At 40.2% G+C, this 21172-nt stretch overlaps 1 protein-coding gene across 2 annotated transcripts in view; it reads right to left on the minus strand.

Annotated features, from left to right (window-relative positions):
* LOC124131963 overlaps positions 1-21172 on the minus strand; it is a 64474-nt gene that overhangs the window by 42214 nt on the left and 1088 nt on the right. Inside the window, exons 1-2 of one of the 2 annotated variants that reach the window (XM_046495509.2) lie at positions 7068-7339; positions 35-88 (exon numbers count right to left, since the gene is read on the minus strand). In XM_046495509.2, the coding sequence (XP_046351465.2) occupies positions 35-88; positions 7068-7128 (115 nt within the window). In that variant the 5' untranslated portion in view covers positions 7129-7339. Of the gene's footprint in view, positions 1-34; positions 89-7067; positions 7340-21172 lie in introns of those variants that run through there. The other variant, XM_048396449.1, reaches the window with a different exon arrangement.

Raw genomic sequence — 21172 nt, forward strand, 5'->3', positions numbered from 1 at the left:
GGCATCGACAGATTATGATACGACAAAATCCTACCTGCCTCGCCCTTGTAGCTCCAATGATGGCTGAGGTCACCGCCCCCATTTCGACCTGAAATGTTTAAAATGGAACATGGATATTAAACATGATCTGTATTTTAATCAAAATGGGTTCATGTTAAAGCCGTTCCATTTTTGAAACTAATGAACAATTCAAAACGTCAGATGAAGATGAAAGTCAGTTTGTTGCCCATGTGCCTCCAGCGAAACATGGCTCTGATCTCTTAATCCCTTTGGTCGCCGTTGTGATATTTTCGTGTTTTTTCTTCTTAGGTAGCTCATAAAATGACACATGGATAATTAAATCAACCGTGATACTTAGCACCACGGCGCCTGTAAACACATCGTGCCAATAATTTGCGTATTTGGTAGTTACTCAGTATTAATAAGTGAAATTTATTGCCACGTCTCAATAGAAAAGGATCACGTCCCTGTCAAGTGCCTTTGTAAACGACGCCTAATAAACATCACTAATCCTAAATGATATACTCGTTTGTATTTTTATGATGGCAAGGTAGTATAAACGTTAGGATGATTGTCAGATAATAAACTTGGTAATCGATGAACACCAATATTTTACAGAGAACATATGTTTGATAAGACGATCCTTTTTCAATTAAAACGTTTGAAACTACTTTTATTCGGACGACAGGATCTTAAATAAGTAATCAGTGCCAGACGTCTTATTACATGTATTAACAAATTTATAGACGTTCAAAACGAAATGTCAATATGTACTGTAAAGCTTGATTTATTCATAGTTAATGCGGATAGCATGCAGGTAGATATCCACGTTTGATAAAGCCTGTTGGGTAGGTTCAAATATTGAAATAGAAGTATGTTGTTTTGTTTTGTTTGTTGTTTTTACGCCGCACTCAGCGATATTCCAGCAATATGACTGCGGTCTGAAATTAATCGAGTCTGAAACAGACAATTCAGTGATTGACATCATGATCATCGATCCACACAATTGGGATACGATGACATGCATCAACCAAGTAAGCGAGCCTGACCACCCGTTCGTCGCATTTTACGGCAAGCATGGGTTGCTGAACACCTATTCTACCCCGGATCTTCACGGGTCGAAATAGAAGTAAATCGTATCGCCATATGGGAAACAATTATTGTCATACAGTAAACAGAATGTGTTATTGACTCTGATATGACACGTTGTATGATATGTTTATGAAATGGAAGAAGCTGTTCTTGAATTGAACTCTAATAAACGGCAGAGCAAACAATGTACTCGTAGACTCCCATCTGTGATGGCTAAAAATGAAACAAACAAGAAATGGTAATTCGATGGTGATGTAATTGATACGGATATCATAGTTATTTTGGACCTCATGTTTGCGGTGTTGTGGCATCGCATTTCAGCCTGGTAACGTTTAGATAACGTTTGTATCTTTTTGGTTAAATCCAATTTTCAAGTGTATACATTTTTGCCCTTCAGTTTATGTTGATGAAATGGATGTGTCTGGTTTTCACTTGCATGAACATGATCGAGAAATGCGTGAGTTTATTCTTACATTGTTCGTCTATGTAGATAGGCTGGACATGTCTGTTCTTAAAGTCAGTTACTGGGTATTCATGGAACTCGTGAGCTGTGATTGACAAACATAAAACTCCCGGAGGTCGGACAATGTTAGCAGCTGGAAAATACAACCTAGCTGACATACTACCTCGATGACGCAATGAATGTGTGTCACGTCCAAGCTTGTTGGTGCTCAGTCCATGCATGGCTGAGTTTGTTAACGTCTCACTTCTGTCACGCCTGACATGTCATTTATCAAAAGACACCACACCATGCCTGAAAGGCACACTGATTTGGTTTACTTTTCCTACAGCTGAAACACAAGAACGCACAATTCCGATTTCCAAAGGCTTTCTCGTACTTGACGTACGTTTTTAACGTCAATCTTATTCAACATTTTAATCATTTCAATTTTTCTCATATAACCTCATCATGTAAATAAAGACGCTACATCTTTTGTTGATTGGATGAATATGTTTGTGATGACATTAAATACGGTTTTCAGCAGTATTTCAGTTTTATCAATGCGTGCGAGCTCAATGCAGAAGGAAATCCTACATTGTACATGGTGAATTGAAAGCGCAAACCAAGGTTCATAATCAGTGTTAACCCATAACCAGCGGATCCTGGCACGATTGACGCGTCCCAGACTGTTGTGCCAACCTCATGTCCTTACTGATGTCATACAGAGTACCCTCAACCAAATATAACAACACGTGATACACAGAAAACATGTAAAGCTAATTCCCATGCACGTCAATACGGATCAATAAAAAAAATAAACCTAGTATTGAATAAAATAAATCTTATTCAAAACTTGCATTCGTGAGACGTCATTATGACATACAGAGATCACGGATAACCCTCCTCATCGAATACGTGCCGGACGTTAAGTTTTATATTTATATATACATGTATTTGAGTTCAGAATTGTATAATAAATTGGAAAAACGGTGTCAAATAATGTCATCAACCGCTGTTATACATATTTGCTTGAGTAGGACATTACAAAGCAGATGAAATGACGGGTAAAAGAAACTGTACACTTAAGAATTGGAATTGCAAACAATACAAACGTTATCAAAACTTAACCAGGATGATAACGGTCGCCGAAACGCAGCAAACTTAAGGTCTAAAGCACAATTCCCCTGTCAAATCACCATCATTCCTTGTTTGTTTCATGTTTAGCCACCATCAAACATGGATCTATACTTCAGCCCGACAGTTTACGTCATTCTTGGACTTGCATTTATATGATCAATCATCAACAAGTTGGAAAATACTTCAGTAAACTTGAAACTGATTACTGTTTTTTTGACATGATTTTGGTGGCCATTTTTGAATAATTACAAATATACGTTGTAGAATGCAGATTTGCGATAACTACAATATTTATGATATGTGTGGCAGTATATTTTGGGCAGAAAACACGATAGGGGGTGCATCTGAAGTCTTAGGACAACGGAAGATAAAAGATTAGCACTTTTCTATAGACGACTGTGACGTCGTGTCGTTTGATCAGAGATTGTATGGTGATAAACTATACGTATGCTATATTTCAGGTGAGATCAGGTGAAATGGGTTTAACGTTGCGTTCAAAATTGTTGCACTTATTTTGCGGGCGCGTGTGTGAAGCTGCTTGTACTAGTCCGGACCAATGCCGATTTTATAGTTCATGCACTATGAGTTACCATGACGTTGTAAAACACGAATACCCCACTCAGAATCCGAACCGGTCCTTGTTGTAACCCCTCAATGCCGAGCTCCAGCAAGGGTAACAACAAGTACCATCTTTTGACGTCTTTTGGTCTGACGCGACCTTCCGCTATCGGCAGATGCTCTATACACAAGACCATGGAGGCGGTCCTGTATTTCAAAGTAAGAAGAATCTGTCTTGACTTTGGAATTGCGCTTGTTTATACTTTGAAGGAAAGCAATGTTTACATTGTCTTAGATAATCATTTCTGTCACCTTTCAGTTCTCCCCAGATGCTAGTTCAGGCGCCACAGTGCTTAACATACGATTACGCCTCCTACTCTACCAGGAAGGTACCGACCTTTTGATATTCCCGGGGTGAGGGAGAAGGGGTTACATCGAGATTAGATATGTTTCAGCTACAGCTACCAAACCAGATATATATACCCTGCAATAATGTTCTTTTTGTGGCAGGCAATTTCGTTTTTTCATTGGTCTCAAGCATAATTATTATTTTCGAGAATTTTCGGGAACAATCTATTTTTTCGACAAGAATCAGAAAACTAAAGCATTACCACTTTAAGTAAGCAATTAAAAGTGGAACTCAAACAGCGTGAATACTTCTGAAAGGCGTATATACACGAGCTTGAAGCACCGATAGTATCTAGTCAGTTCTAACACACACCTGAACCGATCTAAATTCACAGAGGGTATTACAAATCCTTACAGGTACAAGTTCCCACGACACCTGGCTACACAGATAATAAGACATCGGGTCAAACTATCTGTCACGTAACCAGCTTCTGTTTGCACCTTTGCATCTACTCGAGGCAAGGGCGTTAACTTACTATGAACGTTCAACTAGGATGGAATTTATGGGGTCGGCCGTAGCGCCACCAGTGCTTATTATGAGTCATGTCCCTTATATGTCCCTCCTATGGACCAATCAGATTCCAACTTTCATATCACTTGCATTTGCTTTGCACAAAGTGGCGGTACCCAGTCGTGACAATCTGATCGATAATCAAAATCAATATTGCGATAAAACGGGTCTAACTTTGCGAAGTGCATCAAATCACGTGAGCACCTTGATTAAAACATGAGCAGATTTGGAATATATCTTTTGACGCCTAGTTGCCGGTACAAATCCTGCAATTGACCGAACTCTGTACGGCAGTTTACCAACCGGATGTCGATTTCGTTACGTGAATTTGATTGGACTATGCATTAGTCCAGCCAAAATATAACTTTTTAGTCCCAGCCTAGTTCGGCAAGGGTGGAAACTGGACTTCCGCTCGGTAGTCTTTCACTCCAAGGGGCCAGGCAAAGGTATTTAGTGTTTTTTTTGTAGAAAATCTTTATTCCGCTACTTACGATGAACATTTAAACTAACACAGGTATCAAGACCATCATAATAAGGCGCAGCGTTTGCACTTTACAAAAAATGTTTACATACAATTAACCCCAAGTGGTTATACGCCAAATAGGTACCACCCGACTGAATTTGACATTTAATATACTTTTAAGCAATGAAAATATAAGGGACCCGTCACTTAACATGGAACCTTGTCACATGTCCTCCACAGTTTTAGGAAATTGGCATACTCACAGGTCTACTCCAATGTGCTTATTATGAAGTCTCTAAACTTACAGGTTTATAAATATCCTGTAACCCTGGCGGCGCGTCTAAGGCGTCGCAATTCTCTGTGCAGAGTTGAGTCACCGGGACTACCTATAATTGTGGCTTCGTAAACTTGGCTCGTGTGTTTCGTGGTCAACGTTTGATACCTACATCGCTTTCCTCCAATATAAAGCTGTCAGGCTTTGGTGTAAGTGGGATATTGTTCAGCGCGACGTTAAACCCAACTCACCCACACAATCATGTACACTTACAATTATCCTCGATTATAATGCAGTCAGTATTAGGACTGAGAGAAAGATACACCTTTGTTTGAATGAGAAGCAGCTCAATTGAAAAGACGACCTTCAGTTGCGAAAATGTAGTGGTTCAGCAACTTCAGCCCAACATGACTACAACACCAGCAAACCTAATGTAGTTCAATGCCAGGGATTCTGTACATACACCAATGCATTTGCTTGTAAATGTAAAACGTCAATGCCAGGAATAACCAGTCTCGAGTGTCCGCCGAAATAGATTTCATTTGGCGTAAAAGGCACAATAGAAAAAATAGGAAAAAGAATGTGAATGGATCACTGAAAATGAGTGATAACACCAGGTGTTCGTGAAAAGGATAAGCATTTGCTGCCCTACCGAAAACGCGAAAATGTCATTTTGACGGAAATGGACTTGTCTGCTACCGTACATTCGACTTGTACGACTTGTACGACTTGTATGATTTGTATGACTTAACGCCAGTACGTCTTTCACTGCAAGTTCTCCAACTAATCCTGAACTGGAGTCAGATAGGACATACAAGAGGCTAGGTGAAGGGAATGGAGACAGAACGAATAGCCACTTATAGTCAGATGATCGGCACGCAATCACTCATAGAACGCCATAGGGGTATTTCTTTAAAAATATTATGACATAGCGGCATCTCATTAAGAGTGAACGTCCTTGCAAAAAACAACGTATGAATGCTAGTTCACATGAAGAAACATATACAATATTCCTTACAAAATATACCATGGTATATTTAAGTGCATAAAAATATGATCATGTAAGTACACTTGAAAGTTATTTAAATCATGCTTTATATTATTCTATGTATTATTTCATTCCAGTTCTCTCCCATTCTATACTGAACAGTTTCCTTTAGCAATAACGTTTACAGCTATTGCATTTTGCACGAAACAACTTTTCTAAATACAGTAAACTACGGTTATAGCGAAATTAAAGGAACCACTAATTGTAGTTCGTTATAAGCATATATACAGCATGTATACAACAAATGGCAGGGACTAAAAAATAAGTTCGTTATATCGGTCAGTTCGTTATTAGCGTGTTTGTTATAAACGTAGTTTACTGTAGATACGAACGAAGATAGAAGGAATTATCATAAATGTGACGCCAGTTTTTTTCTCTTTTAACTGAGGAATGTTGAATGCCATTGAGAATAACATTACACTTGGCGATGGTGTATGCCAATGCATTACCATGCAACACAGGAGGGTTTTTAATTTTACAGCATTCACCTTCTGCTTAACAAGAGTTAGAGAGAGCGTCTACAGTGGACTGCCGGGATGTTCATTATTCTTCATGTCATAAAACTGTCTACCAAACATTAACAGGCAATGCGCCTTCATGGCATGCGAAGGTGATGTCATAACATGTCTTCCTTAACTGGAGAATAATATCAGCACATGTTGTTCTTGTTTAGTATAACTTGGCTGATATTCGCGTGTAAATATTGACAACATTCATACAAAATAATCTCCGATTTTGCGAAATTTGAAAACGTGAATTTGTACAATTATTTAGTTTTGTGTACACTGATCGCCAACCAAACCCCTTATGGTCCAGTGGAGCAGGTGGTGTTACACACGCAATTGGTACTATACTGATAACGACAAACATCAAATATAGATTGGACAAAAACCTAACTATTCATACAAATACTTGCTATGTAAAGTACAGGTTTGCCTGAGAAGGGTTACGGTTAGCAGATTCCTTAGCTTGTTGGTGTTCCCGATCACTTACCGAGTGACTCGAGCTGTTGGCACTGACATAACATATTTTGTCAGTCCGTCAACATATAATTCATTTCATAGGCTATACAATTATGATGAGGATGATGAACGTTTCTTTTTAACTACAACAACATATTATTAAAGTTCTTACCCGTCGGTGACTCCCCATAAAGGAGCGTAGACAGCAATAGATGTAGGAACTGTTGTGCCATCACCACTGACTGACAACCACCAACACGGGGCTATCGCTTTCTAACTTTCTGACAAGCCGGATCTACAGCCAGTCACTCCTGTCTGTCTTTACCAAAATGCATACATCAAAAACCGACCTCTTTGCAATACTGAACGCTGTTCTTGTTCTCTAATCAGTTGTTTAAAGAGAATATTTATTGAACATGGCGAGAGTATTGAGCAAGCAGGGGTGTCCTGGCGTGACATAAAATATCTTCATAAACGTGTCACGCCTGCGGTGATGTTCGGGAGACGCCGTTGTCACGCTTGAGCGACCAACACCTAGGTCTTAAGTCTCCGTGGAGGGAATTAGTGCGGTGTTTGACAGCTTGCAGTAAAGCAGTGGTAAATGCGATGGTTTTGAATATTATGACAGTGCATGTTATCAACAAGAAGGAATGAGTTGGGATTAACGCCGCTTTGAACATTATTTATGGCAACAACAATTCTGTCAAGGCGTTATAACTTATAGTGGGAGGAAATCCCTAAGGATGTAGGTGCCAACGCCCCCTCCCGGTCTAATTGTTCCCTCTTAGTCTCAAATGCTCTTCCCTGAATCCCGAATACAACTTAACACAAATCTCACTGAATTCGCTCTACAAAGGCAGAATGTCCACGACAATCTAGGTCCTAAAAGAGTGCTTTTTGAAGTTTCATTACTGAAAAATATCGAAAACAAAAGACGTAAAAAGGAGATTTTTACGTACACCGTAATTATATTTTAAAATGTTGAATATGCATACCAAAGGGATTATAATTTCGTTCCGCGTACCACATAGATGTGTTCTGAACACCCTTTAAAATATACCGCGTACCAAAAGGGGAGTGGCACCCTTAATATTTTGATGAAACCCACGAGCAAGGGTATAGTGTCGTCAAACCTAGAAACATAATCAGTCAGTATTCGAAACCACGGTCATAGGTTACTGGCACACCCAACTCTGCACAGCGAATCGCGTCACCGACGACAGAGCCACCCATGTTTCTTTATCAATATCAAGTGTATAGATTGACTTATAACCGTCCATGGAACTCGCGTCAAGTCCATGCAAGGCAGTCGGCTGTTATCATTTCAAGTGTAGACCTTACTGTAAAGGGAGTAATTATACCCCTATTTAAATATTCTGATGAAACGTAAAATTAGGACAACGTGATATCGAATATCCAAAACATGGACAATGAATTCCCAAGGTGTGTGTGTGTGTTTGTGTGTGTGTGTGTGTGTGTGTGTGTGTGTGTGTGTGTGTGTTGTTGTTGTTGTTGTTGTTGTTGTTTGAGTGCTGTGTGTGGTTGTCTAGGTTTACTCCCCTTTAGAAACTATGTTGTCAGAATAGAGCCCCAGTATCTCATGCTTGTCGATAAACCCACTGAAATGGGAATCGGGTGGTCATCGAGGTCCGACGGCGCGGGACGTTCATTATGCCATGAACTACTGGGTCTGCTGACTAGAAAGTTAGTGAGTATTGTTTTACGCCGCTTATTATTAGCAATATTCCAGCGATATCATGGCTCGCAAACGGCTGTGGTAAAAGACCACATATTCTGCAAAAACAGAAATGCAAAAGCAGTAAAATCGTGAATATCTGAGTGTTGCCGACATCAATACACAGTTAGTACCAAAAATGCATTGGTTATTTCTGTATGGATTGGGATTGATTTGTGTGGAAAGAATGGAACTGCAGACATTTGGTGCAAAGATGGAAATATCGCAAAAACACAACCACGTGAGAGCCTGGCGCCGAAACACACCAACATGTCATGCACGTCCATCACTTGTTGGGCTTTAAAGACGTTGGGTTTTTATTTGCATGCCATCTCAATCTTAAACATTTGAACAGCGAAAGCATGCCACGGCTGATGGAAGCCCAACGCAACAAAGCCATAGGCGGGCTGTAAACAGGAGAATCATCTTCAGCTGTAGCCAGGTTTTTCCACGTAGCAAGAAACACTATTTCAAGACTGTGGAACCGTTATCAGACACACGGGACAACACCCGGCCTTTCCGGATCCGATCGACCACTTATCACTACAACATCACTGGGCAGATTCATACCGCTACGTCACCTACGCGACAGAATTACCACGGCCACCCCTACAACTACGGCAATACCAGGATTCCGTAGGGTATCAGTCCCGACAGTGAGAAATTGTTTACGCGCTGAAAGTATTCGCGCTAGACGACCAGTTCAAGCAAGGTGTCATTTTGACGGACCTGCATCATCCGCTGTGACGTCAGTGGTGTATGACCACAACTGCGATGGAGACCACGTTTTATGCTTCGCCGTGCGGATGATAGAGAGATGTGGTGGTGGTAGTGTGATGATGGGGTCAGTCATCTCCTACACTGGTAGAACAGTCTTGGTGCAAGTTCCGGGGAATTTAACGGCACAACGCTACACGGGTGAGATTCTTCGGCCACACGTCCTTCCCATTACGCAACAAGTGAACGCCCGACCTCACACGGCAAGATTGAAAGCAGCCTTTTTAGGAACCGCTCCAGATTTAAACCCAATCGGACATTAATGGGATGCACTGGATCAACGACTGTGAGCACGTCAGCAACAACCAAAGAATGGGACGCTGCTTCCATGGGACGACGATGCCAGCTTTTGTGGACTTTTAAGGTGGCCATACCAGATTTAGAGAACAGATGTTCTTCACCTTGAAAATCTACTGCTCCAGGTGTGCCATATGGAACCTAGGTCAATGACAAAGATGTGTGCAAATGTTGAACAATCGATTACTTTGATTATTTATATGATATATAATAAAACACTTTTGCGTTTCTTTTTTTGCCGAGTATAAATGGTGGCGGGCAAGTTTGGGGAATATATGAAAACAGGTTTAAGGCTTTTGGACATGTTCCTCGTATCCTCAACATACAACCGGTTTGCATACCGTGTACATCCCTTTTTACGCAGAAAAACTCAATAACGCAAAAACACATTGAAGTCAACTCTTACGAATACAGAGTCAACTTCAGAGTCTTTTTTGGGCATGGGTGACCTAGTCGTCTATTAAAGCGTCGCAATTCGCTATGCATTGTTTCTAGACACGAAGATTAAACCCGAGTTGTATAGATCAAGATGGATGATGACAAACTTTAAGGAGTAAAGTACAATGTACCCGTGACATCGTGTACAAGAAGAACGATATCAATGACGCTGCAAAACACAAAGCACCATGGTTAACTCCATGCGATAGTTTGCTTGTTTATAGTTTAACGCCGCACTCAGCAACAGTCAAGCTATCTGACCTCGGCTTGTCAATAATCGAATCTGGCCCATAGAAACTATTGATTGATATTATGAGCAGCGATCCACGCCGTCGGGGTACGATGATACGCAATCAACTAGGTCACCGGGCCTGACCACCCGATCTATAAATCGCCTCAAAGGACAAGCAAAGGGGGGTGGGGACCAAATGGGCCAAGCGACAGTGATGTGTCCATCACATGTTGGTGATAAATTTATGATACTATCTGATAAAATATGTGTACGGTTCTCATTCGCGGGTCGTAATATACGCTCTTCAAACGCCAAATATAAGTAGTGGTTGGTTTTTGAAAGTTAGAAATAAAGTATAAATGACGTTTATGTTGAATAATGGTTAGATACGACGTCAGACGTCAGCTGTCTGATGTCTGACGTCAGCTCTGTGTAATTCTTTGTTGAATGTACCATTAATCATTTCACATACATTTATAACACTCAAACATGAGGGTATGTCAATCCCTTTCACTTTGAGAATTTGTTCACGAGATTGGTTTATGGCCTTGCAATATAATTGATAAATTAAAATGAAACGAAGTCAAGTAGGAGTGTTATTCAACATTGAAGAAATAAACAAAAATTAGCATTGACAATTCGACATACGTCAATTGAAAGCTTACAACTATGTCAGAACTGACAAGAGATAAAATAAAAAAATAAATGCCATCTGGTAATTTAACTTATTTTTCTATTCTTCACAACATATATTCTGAAGAAATGTCATTCAGTAATGTCGTTTTGTACCTGATATAGAAAATCTATTCTATTCTGGTGAATACGGAGGAGGTTCCATGAGTTTAAAACCATTAACGTGTTTCAGTCATAGCAACAGACGGAGGAGGTTCCATGAGTTTAAAACCATTAACGTGTTTCAGTCATAGCAACAGACGGAGGAGGTTCCATGAGTTTAAAACCATTAACGTGTTTCAGTCATAGCAACAGACGGAGGAGGTTCCATGAGTTTAAAACCATTAACGTGTTTCAGTCATAGCAACAGACGGAGGAGGTTCCATGAGTTTAAAACCGTTAACGTGTTTCAGTCATAGCAACAGACGGAGGAGGTTCCATGAGTTTAAAACCATTAACGTGTTTCAGTCATAGCAACAGACGGAGGAGGTTCCATGAGTTTAAAACCATTAACGTGTTTCAGTCATAGCAACAGACGGAGGAGGTTCTATGAGTTTAAAACCATTAACGTGTTTTAGTCATAGCAACAGACAAGTGCACAACGACGAGTAGCCTTTACATTCTCACGCATTCCCTTAGCAGATTAATATAATATTGGTCATTAATGGTCTGACCCTTCTGGAGGTGGTCCACCTGTAGGATTTCTTTGAAATCCCCGAAAACGGAAGAACAGAACAGGCCTTCCCTTCTTCGAAGGATGTTTCCCCTGCCTGTGTTCTTGTTTAGTCTCTAACTAATGTGGAGGAGCCAAGACTCATCCATGGGCACAAATAGCTCAACAAAATCAGCTGTTTCTGCTCCAAAACGACGTAAATAAAACCTTTGTCATGCCAAGTTTATTCCTCAGAATGTTCCCAGCTCTGGTTAATAGGATCTTGTATGTTGTCAACATTTTCCTTTGTGATGGTTTCATCACCTTTTGAACTCCGCTACCCACGACTTTTCATTGGCAAATGAAGGAGCTTCATCACCCAAACTTGACACCAACACCGGTTGGAGAGCTGTTGGAGCGCGTTACTCCCTTACCACCGTGACCGCCTCCGTGGTCTTGTGGTAGAGCTTCCGCCCGGAGAGCGGAAGGTCCGGGGTTTGATCCCCGGCCGCGTCATATAAAAAGACGTTAAAAGATTGTACTTGTTGTTACCCTGTCTGGCGCTCGACATTAAGGGGCTAAAACAAGGACTGGTCGGCTCGGAGTCAGTATACTGTGTCTGAGTGGGGTATTCATGTTAAACTGCGGCATGGTATCTCAGTGAGCTAGCACTATAAATCGGCATCAGTCCGGACTAGTACAAGCAGCTACACACACACATACACGTGCATGCACGTCGCTATATAAGTGCAATAATCTTGGACGCGACGTTAAACCCAATTTCACCTCACCTCACCTTACCACCGTTTTACCCCTAACACCGTTCCACCTACACCACCTTTACACCTACACCACATTTACTTCCTTTCAACGTTACACCCCTACCGCCGTTACACACCTACCAGGGATTAGTTTAACGATATATACTAACCGCGAAAAGAAACGTGAACGATAGAAACATTTAGAAAAGTATGTACGTTAAGAAGAGATGTTCCAGTGTGTATCAATTAATGACAAAACTAACAATCAATCAAGTGTTACCTCAGTGTCTATATTCTTATCACAGTATGCTGCACATGATTTCCAAACTTTTCAGGCTAATCCTGCACGAGACAAATGGTGCATCTCGAGTCATGGATCCATGACGTCACATGTGATGCGTTCATGGGCGTCTGTTCACACGGTATCTTTGTTTTTGCATCAAACCAATCTAAAATCTCTTAAATATGAGTAATTCTTCATATCTGACCAAACATACACTGGCCAAAAAAAGAAACGCATAACAGAATAAACAGTGTTTCATTACATGTTTAATGAAAAAGGATTTCACAATAAATAATGAAGATACAACAGCCAAATTTTACACAGAATGAGGCAAATGTTTCTTACACTACAAACAGTCTTTTAATGTTCTAAGGGACGTCTGTGTCTGTGATGGCACTATGCCAAAGTCAGTTCCGGGTGTTACCACCATGAGCATCGATCACAGCTCTGCACCGCCTGAGCATGGACTGTATGAGTCGTCGAATCTGGCGTTGTGGAATCCTTCTCCACTCATCCTGCAATGCATGGTTCAGCTGTTGAAGCGTCTGAGGTTGAGGCTGTCGGCGTCGTACACGTCTGTCTAGCAGATCCACAAATGTTCAATGAGGTTTAGATCAGGCGATTTGGAGGGCCATGTCAGCAGAGTAATATTGTTGTGGGCAAGATAATCCATTAATCCGCAGTATGCGGTCTTGCGTTGTCATGCTGGAAAATCTCTCTTCTGACGTCAATTCAGGGAATAAGGTGACGTTGAAGGATTTCATCACGGTAGCGTACAGCAGTTAAATTTCCCTGCACGTGCACCAGATCTGTTCTACCATTCACGGATATGCCTGCCCACATCATGACACTTCCACCGCCGTATCGGTCGACTTCATGAATACAGTGTCGAGTGTAGCGTTCATTTCTCCGTCTGTAGACACGCATCCTACCATCATGGCGAAACAGCATGAACCGCGACTCATCACTGAACCATATCCTTCTCCAGTGCACTAGGGTCCATGGTCGAACATTTCTGCTCCATTGCAGAGGGGCACGACGATGATGTTGCTGCAGATCCCATGCTGTCTTCTGACGATTTCTGATGGTTTGCGCTGAGGCTCTACGAAGACCAGGAACATTGTTAGCTGTGTATGCTGCACCGATTGTCCGGTTGCGAAGATGCAACACCCGGATGAAGCGGTCCTGCGCCGCAGTTGTGACCCTGGGTCTTCCAGGGTGTTGTGGAGTCTGTAGCGCTGCCACAGACGAGAAATGGTACTCTGCCTCACGTTAAAGTGCCTGGCTACTGATGTCTGACTTTGTCCAGCTTCCAGACGTCCAATGGCTCTGTTTCTGCAGTCTTCATTCAGTCTTGGCATCATGAGAGTCACGTATACAGAACATCGGAGAGGACTCGCAGCAGGACTGCCAAATTTTTATACCCATCGGTATAAAGGTTAAGTAGCCGTATTTGCACGTGCAACATGCTTACAGCTTTTTCTCCTTTCAATTTCTCCCAGTTTGGTTTCAAGATGCTGTATTTTGGCGACAAGTCACCAAATGTTGTGTTCGGGTGCAATAAATTAGTGTAAGGTCAATATTCACAGTTAGCAATGACATCTATATTGAGTTCAAGCCACCATCTTTAACAACAGTCAAGTTTGATAAACAGATTTCAGCTATGCGTTTCTTTTTTGGGCCAGTATATGTGGTATTCGCGTTTCTTTTGTCGGTGAGTATATATCGAAGCATCTTTCTCTTGTCATTTAAACTGATCGTTTTTTGTCAGGACACTTTGGAATTAACAAGCTTCAGTATAGTCCTGAGTCATAAGGAAGTGCAATGTCACGTGAGATATGCTAACATGTATGGGAAATGAGCATAAAGTGGAGAAAAAACGACAGCCTTTTCATCTCCCGTCTTTCAAGAACACAATAGGGAACCAGATTAGAATCCGTAAATGTCGACGAGATACAACATGTTTGCCAAGATGAGTCATTAGTTCTACCGACATTGATTTGTAGTAGATTTCATAACTTCCTGAAATGATGACAGTCGCAGGTCGCACGGATGGAAGCGTGAAGCTTTGCATGTCATGCCGCTCAATCAAAATAACACCATGATGAATACCACACAAACATATGTGATATTCACGACAGAAATTTTTAAATTGCCAGATCAATAGAGTGGGTGTGAGTATGTGTGAGCATTGTTTTATGTCGCGTTTATTAATATTCAAGCAATATTATGGCGGTGGACACCCGAAATGGATTTCACATAATTTATCCATGAGGGTAATCGAATTAGGGATTTCGGCATGACGAGCAAACACTTGAACCATTTTTTTCCCCACAAAGCTCTTTCAACAATGACCACACCATCATGTAACCGAATTGTTTCGTATTGTTTTTTCGAATTATTTACACAATCGAAAAAAATATGAAATTGTTCTTTTTTGTACATCCTGCAAAAAAGACCGCACACAAACGACTTAAGACATCATTACTTAACGACAGTCTTTGCAGATGGTATAGCAAAGATACACTTACATAGCTTGGTTCCGGCATTCAATAGGCCACCAGTTTCTCAGGCTTGTCGTATGATCAGATTGTATCTGGAATCAGTACGCCTGTGTGCTAAAACCGCCCATGAGCTAATGTCAACATTTCGGAATTTGAAAAGAAATAAACCTGTTTTTCCAAACATCGTTTTTTTTTCAAAAGTCACAGTTATTATAAAAATCTTGACCGTCGTTCAACTTCATGGGTTTATTAACCGCTTTCTCAGAGACTGCAATATTAACCATGTTGCAATGATAAACGCGCGATATGTCAACATTTAGCTATGTAAACAGGAATGGAAGAACGTTTTACTTTGAGTCCAATAACAGTCTTGAAACCTCAATCTTAAATATATTTTGTCATAAAATTAGGAAAGAGGATACTATTAAAGATGACTATTTTATATGGAAATATATTGTAAACGGTTCTTAAATTTCCCTCGATCTATCGACACTGGATATAGTAATAGACAATAACATTGCTCGGCGCTAGTTGCATTGAGTAGTCATATGATCCTAGGTGTACTATCCCCATGGAAATATCTTGCGCATGTGATATTAACCTCGAAATTATTGCAACCATGAAATTCGTTACTGGTTGACATCACCTGTCTCATTATGTCGTACGGTGAAAACGAATATGACGTATTTGGCACTTCCTGCTACTATTTTCATGGACGTATGATTGCATATCTAATGGGAGGTATGTGTGCGAGAAGTAAACGGTGTATCTGGGGCATTATGTTACCTTGTGCTCTTCTGTTCAGCTCTGGTTTTATTTTTTTGTGTCCGAAAAGAGTGAGTGGGTTGGGTTTAACGCCGCTTTAACAGTATTCCAGTTATATCGCGGCGTGTCAGCTTAATGAGGGAGGAAAGCCCGAAGTGATGCAGGTCTTAGACGTTTACCACTTCGATGAAACCCACGAGCATGGGTATGGTGCTGACAAACCTGGAAACATAATCAGGGCGAACCGGGATTCAAACCCACAATCATAGGTTTCTGGCGTGCCTAAGGGACGCAACTCTGCACAGCGAATCGCGGCGCCCTAGACAACTGGGCATCCGTGCCCCCGTGTCCGAAAAGGGGAAGATTAGTATAGACTGACGTTCTAAGTTGTTTGGTTTGGTGGGGGACTACGGCACTGGATACTGAAAAATACGCTAATCATGTGACTTCGAATAGAACCATAACTGCTGTCGCTCACGTGATTGCTTGGATGAAAAACGAAGCGTAATGATGGCTTGGGGTCATGTGGTGTGGGCTGTAGATAGCCACAACTTGTTAGGACTTGCCGCGAGGCACCTGTACTTTTATCGCTCTGGTTTTATTAATTCGTTTATGTGGGCAGGTAATGAAAATGAGCCATTATCGTCACATCTAAGAGTTGTGTTTATTGATATGCTTTATGAATGCGTGAACTGGCTCATCTCGTTCTGTTAATCTACCAGGCGACATGATGCAGTATGATGTATATTCTGTTTTACTCGGAGGTTTTCCACTCCCCGCCGAATTGAAAGTTCTGTGCACGTACCTTCATCATTATAATTTAGCGAATAACCAATATCTTATCAATATCATTTGTAGAATGACCTATATTTCATCAATATTATCCAGTGAATAACCTATATTTCAACATTATTACTTTGCCAATAACCTATATTTCATCATTATTATTTAGAGAATAACCTATATTTCAATATTATTACTTTGCCAATAACCTATATTTCAATATTATTACATTGCGAATAGACTATAATTCATCTTTATTATTGAGAGATTAACCTATGTTTCATCATCATTATTTAGTGGATAACCTATATTTCATCATTATTATTTAGAGAATAACCTATATTTCATCATTATTATTTAGAGATTAACCTATATTTCATAATTATTATTTAGTGAATAACCTATGTTTCATCATTATTATTTAGTGAATAACCTATATTTCATCATTATTATTTAGTGAATAACCTATATTTCATCATTATTATTTAGTGAATAACCTGTTTCATCATTATTATTTAGAGAATAACCTTTTTTCATCATTATTTTTTAGTGAATAACCTATATTTTATCATTATTGTTTAGTGAATAACCTATATTTCATCATTATTATTTAGTGAATTACCTGTTTCATCATTATTATTTAGAGATTAACCTATATTTCATCATTATTATTTAGTGAATAACCTGTTTCATCATTATTATTTAGAGATTAACCTATATTTCATCATTATTATTTAGTGAATAACCTGTTTCATCATTATTATTTAGAGAATAACCTATTTTTCATCATTATTATTTAGAGAATAACCATAATTTCATCATTATCCTTTGCAGAATAACCCACGAGCTACTAGGAATGAGGGACCCCGAGTGATCCCAAGTGAACTAATTTGAAAATTATAAAATTGTAAATTTGAAACTGTGTGGCTGAAATTTGTTTGTTAGAAATACACCTTGCAACAATGTAATTTTTGTGGCAGGCAATATCAAGTAGTTGGTCGCCTAATATCAAATGTCAACGCGAGAGATTAAACAGTTTCGATTATCCATCGAAACAGATTCCATTTTGCGCAAAAGGCTACTATAAAAGTGGCGACAATTATAGAAACTGATGACTGAAAAACACTCTCACAATTTGTTTTAAAATGTAAGTGTTTGTCGCCTGACACCGCACAGCAGTATTCTCGCCTTACGACGGCAGCCGGTAAACAATCGAACCTTGACCAGGCAATCAAATGATGGACCAGACAACCCAGTGACACGATAGCGTTTTGGACAATGAATTCATCTTTACCTATTTGCGACAATGCCTTTTAATGTCATATTGCACACAACAAAAGCATTGGCAGGAACTAACCGATAACCTTGAACCAGAATAATACACCCCAGTGAGAATCTGGTCCCAATGGGTAACACATACTAGTAAACAAACTGGCGAGAGTAGACGTACAGAGAGTTTAACACAGTAAAAGTCACATTGACGAAAGTAAATCGACAATCAATGGACATTACTGTCAACTGTAATGACAAGGTCATCCAATGTGCGAGTCTATGAACAGACATGAAAGAAAGACGTGCTTCAAGTTGGTGGGACGAACACATACGTCTTTCTCTTCTGTCGTTGGATCATAAGGTTCTGTTGTGACAATGTGTCATATATATGCCACTGACTGCTGCTCACAAGTACACTGATTTCCCCTTAAGTTAACTTAATCATACATCGAACAACAAATCACGATCGTGTATGGCTACTGGCAAGTATATTGTATAATGGAATAGATCTACTTTAACCTCACGTTTGTCCTAAGATTTGTTGATGGAACAGACTAACTTACCCCTGCTATCGGTACAATAGATGTCTACATCGAAAATATTATATGTGAGTGAGTGAGTATGGTTTTACGCCGCTTTTGCAATATTCCAGCAACCTCACGTTTGTCCTAAGATTTGTTGATGGAACAGACTAACTTACCCCTGCTATCGGTACAATAGATGTCTACATCGAAAATATTATATGTGTCCGAGTGAGTGAGTGAGTATGGTTTTACGCCGCTTTTGCAATATTCCAGCAACCTCACGTTTGTCCTAAGATTTGTTGATGGAACAGACTAACTTACCCCTGCTATCGGTACAATAGATGTCTACATCGAAAATATTATATGTGTCCGAGTGAGTGAGTGAGTATGGTTTTACGCCGCTTTTGCAATATTCCAGCAATATCACGGCGGGGAACACCAGAAATGGGCTTCACACAATGTACCCATGTCGGGAATCGAACCAGCGACTTCGGCGTGACGAGCGAACGCTTTAACCACTAGGCTACCCGACCGCCCCTATATATGCCCGTGTATTGATGAGTTCACTTCTCGTACCAAAACAGTAAATGTCCGAACAATGATCTGTGTTCTAAGCTTGCTGGAACAGTAAAAAACAACGTTTGAAAGATAAGACCCCACAGTCCAATTCGTGAAACAGTCGAGTTCATCGTGCTGTGTCCTATGAAGTTTACAACACATGTCTTGCCTTTGCATGTGTTTGTGATAGTGATATCCGTGGGACCGGATTTGTTCATCTTTTCACAAACATCTGGTACATCACTATTTTATAGTAATTCACAAACTTCATGCTCATGCCATCGTACTCGTACAGTTGTAATTATTCAGCAGAGACCTCTTATAAGTATGTAAAGGATTTTCCTGCTTCCAACTGGGATTACAAATTTAAAAACATTATGGATGTTGTCGAAGCATTTCTCAAACACTAGGCGGAAGGAAAAGATGAACCTAGTAAATGTCTTTCAGTTTAGTTCATATTTCAACTTTGTACACCATAATCCCACATGACGGTAAACTTAAGGAAAATCTTCATTCCTTGATCCATGGGGCATTGGTCACTAAGCGTGATGACCATAGATACAGTTACATCTCCAAAGGGTGATTACACATTGTAAAATAGGAAAGCAAATGACATCTGAAGGTTTTTTTAGAAAACACAATGTGAAATGCTGGACTTCCTCATTGATAACATCTATATAAAAGTTTTGGGTATGACATGACGTCAAGAAGTAGGCATCCCCATGGGAACCAATACTTATTGTGCACCCCTTCCTGATGATCTGTTTCTTAATGCATATTCATTGCTCGGAATGGCAAAATCAAAACAAGGGCAAAATGTTTAACCTCAAGCTTCAGGTATATATCGTTCAATAATGGTCAAATAGCCTTCCATTGATTTACCCTCTTGAAATAGAAACAAAGTGACAAGTGAAACCGCATCTTCGTTCCATGTTTCGATATATGGATAAAGATACAAAGTGACAAAATGCCATGCACAAGACTTTATAACAAGAGGGATGACTTCAACTTTCCAACAGTCAACTATCCCTTCATGTCCAGCAATCTCCCCTCAACTCCAGCCTTTGGTGTCTATATTTCCCAACTTTTGAGGTATAATCGAGCACGCTCTTCCTACGATTTCAAAGAGTTTCTTGAAAAACAGTTGTTTTATCAAGGCATTGGAAAAGCTTAGTTTTTTTAGGGTAGCCCGTGGAGGATATTTACAAAATTGACGCATTATGGAAGAAACATATCCTATGCAATTCCCCATTTTGACTTGTACCATATGTTTCCGTGTTTTCAGGTGAACAATTGACTTGCCTTTGCATGTGTGTTTGACGGTTGCCTGCTTCTGATATAGTCGGAATCGTACAGCTGTCATTATTGTGATTATGTACATGGTTGTGTCATATTTATATCACAGTTGTATCACTTGCACAGTATTCTCGGATTCATACAAGTGTTTGAAGTGTCGTTATCAATCTCGCCGCGACGCGTTCAGTGAAGTTCAGATTGATTTATGGTACAAGTATGAGGTAAAACATCAAATTCTGTTCCTAAGTAGATGAATTGGTGTCAGATTAAAACATATGGGTTGAAACATCAAATTATGTAAAGAAGTAGATAAATTGGTGTCATGCCTTAACTATTTTCTACCTGTTGTTGTTACCAAGCAAATGCACTCAGCTTAAAGGTCAAGTGCTGAAACAGGTATTCACAAGCCACGAAGGAGTATATCATCATCAAGCACTGTCAATCCTGTGACATATTCAGCCCATGTTGGTTTCATGAACAGTTGGGGCGGTCGGGTAGCCTAGTGGTTAAAGCGTTCGCTCGTCACGCCGAAGACCCGGGTTCGATTCCCGACATGGGTACAATGTGTGAAGCCCATTTCTGGTGTCCCCCGCCGTGATATTGCTGGAATATTGCTAAACGCGGCGTAAAACCATACTCACTCACTCACTCACTCATGAACAGTGTTTGCGTTACCATTCCACTAGAACTTCTTCTGGCCCATTTAAACTTTATATACATATTTCTCT

This window comes from Haliotis rufescens, unplaced genomic scaffold (genome assembly GCF_023055435.1).
Source record: "Haliotis rufescens isolate VD_foot unplaced genomic scaffold, xgHalRufe1.0.p SCAF_15, whole genome shotgun sequence".
Classification (NCBI taxonomy): Eukaryota; Metazoa; Mollusca; class Gastropoda; order Lepetellida; family Haliotidae; genus Haliotis; species Haliotis rufescens.